The sequence below is a fragment of the Bos indicus genome, chromosome 2, assembly GCF_029378745.1.
Source record: "Bos indicus isolate NIAB-ARS_2022 breed Sahiwal x Tharparkar chromosome 2, NIAB-ARS_B.indTharparkar_mat_pri_1.0, whole genome shotgun sequence".
Lineage (NCBI taxonomy): Eukaryota > Metazoa > Chordata > Mammalia > Artiodactyla > Bovidae > Bos > Bos indicus.
In genome coordinates this window covers 42,636,526-42,644,220 of record NC_091761.1, presented here as the reverse complement: position 1 = coordinate 42,644,220, position 7,695 = coordinate 42,636,526, and the positions used below count along the sequence as shown (strand labels likewise).

Here is a 7,695-nt window from a genome sequence, read left to right as displayed (position 1 = left end):
GGAAATGGCAACCCACTCCAGTGTTCTTGCCTGGAGAATCCCAGGGACGGGGGAGCTTGGTGGGCTTCCATCTATGGGGTCACAGAGTCGGACACGACTGAAGCGACAGCAACAGCAGCAGCAAGCTACTTAAGTAGTGGCCACCCAATTAGGCTCGGGGGCATCTGCAGCTGTCTGCACAGCCTGAGAGGGGTTACAACCCTGTTAATTCCACTTGCTGTGTCTCACAAAATCCTCTTCCTCTTTCTGCTGTGTTTCCAGAAGGGTTTCAGAAAGCATCAGATGCCTCCCCATGGACCATCTGCCAGAGCCAGCGAGTTTTTACAGGAAGCCATCTTTCTGCCTCTCTCTCAGGACTTCCCACTAATTACTGACCACATGGTGGACCTAAGTGTGTGGGATGATAAAATCTGCCTGTGTGCATCTATCCCTCCCAATTCCCAGTCTCTTAAGTCCGACATTGTTTTCTTCTATGAAACTCAGAGAGTGACTTTTAAACTTACTTTCCTTGCAGCACACCTGTAAGAAAGGATCAATGCCCCATAAACTCTAGGCAGGATTTAAAAGTTTCATTTAATGCATTTGTTAGGATCAAGATAAAAGACAATCAAAGGCAGAGTAAGACAGGGAGTGGTGTGGGGCCTGAGAAAGTGGTTGCCGTGTGGCCATCGGGGAATAGGGAGTGTAAAAAGCTTCTTGCACACATTGCCTCATCTATAAAAACCAGAATTACTTGGCATCTAAGTAACAAATGGATCTAAAGGCTGTAGAGAGGAGCTGTTGGCAGGAAATGGTCCCCAGGGCTATGATATTTTCAGATCATGTGCATTTACCTATAATGCATAGATCATGGATTACAGAACTCTGTTCACATAACTTTTCTATTTAAGGGCTAAATTTTGCAGGTTCTGATTTGTCGACTATCACAGTTTCTGGTGGTTAAGAGAATAAATATGGATAGTTAAGGAAAAATGATAAATTTTGCCTTTGAGATGCAAGGAAGAGGAAAGTGCTGTGAAGAAGTATTAAGAGGAAAAAGTATGGAGAAGGATCATAGTGATAGCAGAGATTTAAGAGCATTAGTAGAGGAGAGAATAGTAGGGGGCGTGGCAGCTTCCTCCCCCCGCCCCCCCACAATTTTCAGGAATTTGACTTTAAATAGAAAGAGCTCTTCAATACAAATGCAAATTGACCTGCAGGTTGAGACCTTTCTGTGCCTGAAACTCACTATAAGCAAATAACTTGTACACAGCAGAGTACAGTGGAAGATTCCTACACACTCTTGATAGGAATCTTGGTAGGTTGGTTTTTGATCCCAAATCAGTTTCCACACTGAGTTTAATTTTAAATGTCTGGTTTGTCCCTGAGTGAACTGGTTGTTCTGCTTTCTTTGAAACATGGAGACAGCAGATTAACTTGGTGCCACAGAAACTAGCTACAGAACAGAAAGTCTCCATTTCCTATCTTACTCATTAACAAAGTAAAGTGCCCTCCATGACTCACTCTTGATTATATGCTGCCCTTGCTCCCCTGCCCAGACAGAAGAAAACAAGCAAATGCTTACCTGCTGTATATACAGGAACAATAGGCAAAACTTCAAAATCCTTTTTTTTTCAAGCCTAATATCTATTAGCATTCAAAAAAAAAAAATTCTATGTCATATCCCGACATAGACAAAGATTTACTTTGGGAGTGAAACAGATACCTGAGTGGACAGGATGTTAAGGGACACAAACATTTGATCCCAACCATTCAGACACTTAACACTGTTTATACCAGTTGTGCCTCTTCTCAATTAAATAGGACATTTCTTTCTTTTCTTTTTTTTTTAATTTTAGTGTACCTTGTATCTGCTACAGTGAAGCCTTTAATTGCTATACCATAGTAGAGGATTCTTTATATTCTCGAAAATATTTAGGCTCCTACCCCAGGTGTAAAAACAAACTGCTCAAAAACTGTTGTCAAGTTTCAGCTCGAAGCTATTGTATCCTTTGGGTTATTTTCACATTCACAGTTTTCCAGGGTTTTCTTTTCAAATCCCCTTCAATTTCTGAGCCCAAAGACCATCTATAGCTCCTCTCCGGCCAACTTCCAAGTTTGGGTTACACACATCTCTGACATTCAGAACGTCGGTTAACTCCTCTGAACCTTTTGGCTGGACCTGGGACTGATTACCCAGGTCGCGTTTATCTTTTACTTTCGCCCTTCAGATATAAAATGTAATATGACAAAGACAATACACGTCTTGTTTTTAGTAACAATGGTGTACGCCGGGGAGAATCAGCGTCACTCTGTCACTCTGTACTTTAGGAACTACATTTCCTGGTCTTTTTTTTTTTTTTTGATCAGGATCCTGACGCCTGCTTGCTGACGTTGGTCAGGAGAAGATGCCCTCCCTGAAGCCTAGCCAAGCCGTCTCTTCCTTTCATTAGCGGTGTAACCCTGTGTTCCCACCCAAGCCCTGCACGGAAGTGTAATCTTCCCGCGGGGGCCTCCCGTTTCTCGCCTGGCTTGGAGCGCTGAGCCTAAATGAAATATAAAATACTAACTGAAAGCGAAAACAAAGGATGCTGCCTCCAGGACGGATCCAGGCCCAGAGGTTTGGCCAGGGCACTCGTCCCTGGGCCTCTCTGTCTCGCTCCCCGCCTCGTGCCTGCGTAGGATCCACGAGTTGAATCGCAGCTCGCCAAAGCGAATTCCACCTCGGACTGGTAACCTGACCCCTCAGCGTCGCCCGTTCCCTTCTGCCCGGAGCGTAGAATGATCACCAGGAGGCCAGGAAAAAAACACTTAAACGTTGCATTTATTAAGGAAATTTTAAATAAGGAGAAAAAAAGTCAAAACGGTGTCACCAATGTCAAGAGCACTTTTGTGGTGTCAACCGTGCAGTCACGAGCTAGGAGTTCTATCCCGGATCTTTGCCTCGGGGCCAGCTGGAGTGCCAGTCCCGCCCCCTTCCCTCTCCCCCCCCTCCCAAAGACCCAGTTGGAAATGCAATAAAAGAAACAACACCCCATTCACATTCGCAGGCTCCCCTTCCCCCCGCCCCTTCCCCTAACACAAAACTCTAACCCCCAGGCAGGGAAACAGGCCACTAGGGCGGAAAAAGACTTATCAAATACTTGTATTCAAGCAAACAAACACAAAATCCCTTAAAACGGCACGTTACAATCAATCAAAGGTATTTATCGCCTGTCCTGCCAGGGGTGCAAGGAGCGGGAGGGAATGGGCGCGAACCCGGACACGGTTTGCGTGTCCCCGTTAGTTCGGTTAAGTGGAATATATGCGGGTCACTTTTCCGGTCACCAGGCAATAGGTGCCGTTGGTCTCCGCCTGCTCGCCCTCTCCACCTGCCCCCCCGAGCTTGGTCACCTGCGGGTGGAAAGGGGCCTTGGCCTGGGTCGGTGTGCCCGCATTCTGCGCTAGCGGCAGCTTCCAAAGTTCTGCGCCCTAATCGCCTTCTCTTGCCACTTGCTTCTGAGTCCAGAGTCAGGACTCTCTTCTACTGCCAGGCCTGGGGACTTTCAGAGGGCGAGCGATAAACGGGTTCGCTTCATCCCGAAAGGCAGAAGTCGAGAGAAAAAAACTGACTCCGACAGGTTTGCTTCGCCCAGTCTCGCATGGTGAGGGGGCGCGGCCGGGCTGGTGAAGTGGGGAGGCGAAGGGCGGCTGCCGCGGGGGCCGGGGGCCGGTCAGTAGGGCCCCACGACCACCGCCTCCACCTCCTTAGACGGTCTCCGGTCCTTCACCAGGAAATTGATCATGCCCTCGGACTTGATGAGAAGGTTGCAGCCCAGGAAGAAGATGCCGAAGACCACGGTGAGCGAGAGCACGCACATGACGGCGATCTGAACCACGCGCATGATATACAGGCTGCGCTCGTCCGGGCCGCCCTCCGCGAAGCCGTCGTCGGTCACCACGGACGCCTGGGTGCAGCAGCGCATGGCGCGCTCCAGCGCCTCGCTGCTGTTGGCCAGGAACAGGCCGGCCACGTCGGTCTGGTTGCCCAGTGCCGGATTCATTGCGGGAGCGGGCCGGCAACCCGGGAGGCGAGGGTCCGAGGGGTGGGAAGGCGGTGGCGCGGCAGAAACAGGTGAGCTAAGCGCTCACTTGTGGACTTGCGCGCGCGGGGACCGCTCGCTCGCTTGTTTCCAAAGTCCCCGGCTGGTGAGAGTTTCGCCGGAGCCTTCCCGCCGCGCGCCTCAGTCTGGCTGGTCTGCGCCGTGTGCTTCTGCCCGGGCGGTGCTCGTTCCCGGCGCTCGCTCGACTAGGGGCTGTTGGAACTTGGCGGGGCTGGGCCAGCCCGGCCGTGGGAGGTGCGGACGGCGGCTGTAGGGCCGCTGCTATGAGCGCAGAGCGGCCCCTTCTGGCCGCACCGCTGCTCTGAGCCCGCCGCTGCTGGGCGGTGGGGGAAAGGAATGGGGCGAACCTCTTGTTTTTACTTGCTTCGCCTCTTTTCCAACTCCAAGGATAGGCAGAGATCGCTTTTCTGGCTTTTCTGGCTTGATGGATGATTGAAGAGTTTCGGGTGGGGGAAGGGTTGCGACCAACTGAAAGTTTCCTAAAAAGTGGGACACACAAGCTCTGCGTGTCCTTGGCCTCCCGCCCCTCTCACCTCCGGGAGGTGGAAAGTGGCGATGAATCGCAGGTGGCAGATGGTGTCAGCGAATACATGGGCCCGCCGCCTGTGCCTGACTTTGTCTCGCCTGCGACAAGCCGGGAGGGAAGGAAGGAGAGAAAGAAAGAAAACGAGTGAGAGAGAAAACGATTGGAAAACAGAGTAAGGCAGATTTTATAGAGACTCTTGGGCAAAAGAAAAGGGTTTAGGGAAGGAAGGGCTCTTCTGTGGCCTTTATGGTTGCCAAGAACAGGGTCACCTCCTTGGTAAGGGAGGAGAAGGTGGACAGAATGGCTACCCTTGTAATCTCAATTGCTAATGAGTTTTTGGATGCGCTTCCAGTGTTTTTCTCTGCTGGCAGTAAATCAGCTGTTTAAGGGAATTGCTCATCAGCACCCATCACCTAGAACACTGGCCAACTCCTGGAAGATCTCCCCATTTTCCGTAAGCTGATGTATTTCACCCTAGTCAGTTTAAACGAAGCTACAGATGTTTTAAGGGCCTGATAGAGACTTCAGTCCAGTATGATTCTGCTTCTGGTTTCAGTGAAATGTTACAAACTTGTCAGATTGTTTCTTGAGCTCTAGAAGAATACTTCAGGTTTTTTTTTTTTTAATCATTTCTACTCTTTTTCTGCCTCTTCACTTCTCCTTCCTCTCTCCCTTCCTTTTTTCTTTCTTTCAACGGTAACAGCTGGAAACCAGTAACTTGAAGCCCAGTTCAAACTTTTCATATACATTTATTAAATTTCTATTCAAACAAAGTAGCTGTCCTGCCATTTTCAGCTCTGTTCTCAATTCCATTATATTTGCTTGTTCAACCCTCTGATTTTTGTCTCCCCAAACATTATTTACTCCATATTCAAAGCTTTCCTTAAATGTTTTGTGCTACTTTGTGACCACAATAAAATAGAGTGAACTGTATTTTAGTGACGAGTTTTCAACTTTGGGATGTTGATTGTATACCAGCTTCAATAAGCTGAGATGCTTCTAAGTAGCTAATTTTATTTTGGAGGGATGTTTCACAGCCGAAGACCTAGCCTTCTGGGCCTCATCCATAATTCATATGGTTTATTGCTCTAATTTCCCATGGTTATAATTGCCCTGAAGAATGCTCCAGTCCCAATAATTTCTTCTTTGGAGAAATTTATTATTTATTGATTGGAAAAAATTATTTAAATCTCACTATACATTCAGTCTGTCTTAGTTAATATGGGTGATACTTAACAGTAAAACGTAATGCATATGTGAAAAATTATAGAAGAATTTAAGATAATATAAAGCAAATACTACAATGAATGATGGAGGCAAGTAGTTAGAATTTAGAAAAGCAAAAGGTGGAGAATAGAGGTCATTTACAGGGATATTGGGACTTCCCAGGTAGCACTAGGGGTAAAGAACCCGCCAGCCAATGCAGGAGCCATCGACATGTGGATTTGATCCCTGGGTCAGGAAGATCCCCTGGAGGAGGGCATGGCAACTCACTCCAGTATTCTTGCCTGGAGAATCCCATGGACAGAGGAGCCTGGCAGGCTACTGTCCAGTGGGTCACAAAGAGTCAGACACAACTGAAGCAACTTCATACACACACACACACACACACACACACATACACACACACACAGAAGGATATTAACTTGCACAGGATTGTGTGTTTAGTAGAAGCTGGGTACAACTGATTATAGACCGTAGCCATCTCTTTATGTAACAAAAACAAAGAGATGATACATTTGTAAGGTCTGGTTACAAAAAGTTCCTAAAAGTGTTAATTGAATAATTTCAGAATTTGAGTATATTTGTTGATTGAACAATATTACTACTTTAGTCAAGTTATTATAAAAAATAATCAAATTTTGCCATCCAGTAGAGGTTTTGTATCATTAAACTTCTAGATTTGAGGGTTTCCCTAATGGTTCAGATGGTAAAGAATCTGTCTGCAAAATGCAGACCTGGATTTGCTCCCTGGGTCAGGGAGTATCCCCTGGAACAGGGAATGCCTACCCACTCCAGTATTCTTGCCTGGAGAATTCCATGGACAGAGAAGCCTGGTGGACTGTACTCCATGGGGTTGCAAAGAGTTGGACATTACTGAGTGACTAACACTTATTTCACTTTTCAAAGGTTTAAACTTGTAGATTTAAGGAGTACATTTTTAAAAGAAATAATGGAACACTCTGACATTATTTTCTTTCAGTTTTAATTACTTATAGCCACAAACTTGTGGATAAAATAATTGCTATTCCCATCAGCTAGTTCAGAACTCTGGGAATGTAGTTTTGTTTCCTTTATATCCCACCTGGCACTGCCACCAGTCTGATTTTGTTGGATAAAATTGGTCAAAGTATTTACAAGGAGATTAGCTATAAACCAAGTAGTACAAAACTAACATTTATCACACACTTACTACTGGACTTAAAGGGATTATGAATAGCTAGAAGTTTTCTATAGAAATTGTTTATCTTTCCCTTTGGTATTTTGAGTGAAAAATGTTCTTTCAGCTTTACTCTTGTTTTTCACCTATTTCCTAGAAAAATCTTAAAGATGTGAAGAAATTCTTTAAGAAATGTTTATATAGAGAAACTTTGATTTCTGGAAAAGCAGATATTGATGTGAAATGGGGTAATGTGTTGGTACTGGTAATTCACTTCAAATAAAAGGATTTTGATACATACGACTCACTGTTATATTTATTTAACCAGTGACTTCTCTTACTTTATTGGACAGGATATTTGATTTCAAAAAGTTAAATGCTCATTATTTCACAATATACATATTACACAAGGAAAGAAACATGTATCTATTCTTTCCTGAAACTTTATCTATAGCATCAGTGGTCATTAGATCTATAGTTTGAATAGTTTTGATGTAGGACAAGACAGTTACAATATTAAAAATCTTTTCCTTGAGCCTCTCTCTGTGTATATCATGAAAATAGTAAGTAGAGATTTTTAAAAAGAGAATATCAATGGCACCCCACTCCAGTACTGCTGCCCGGAAAATCCCATGGATGGAGGAGCCTAGTAGGCTGCAGTCCATGGGGTCGCACAGAGTCAGACATGACTGAAGTGACTTAGCAGC

At 45.6% G+C, this 7,695-nt stretch overlaps 1 protein-coding gene across 1 annotated transcript; it reads right to left on the bottom strand.

Moving 5' to 3' along the window:
- Positions 1-2,785: 2,785 nt before the first annotated feature.
- On the bottom strand, positions 2,786-4,647 carry RPRM (reprimo, TP53 dependent G2 arrest mediator homolog). The gene has a single exon (XM_019972611.2). It carries the CDS (start codon positions 4,020-4,022, stop codon positions 3,693-3,695), a length of 330 nt encoding a protein of 109 aa, XP_019828170.2. The 5' UTR covers positions 4,023-4,647; the 3' UTR covers positions 2,786-3,692.
- Positions 4,648-7,695: the final 3,048 nt, after the last annotated feature.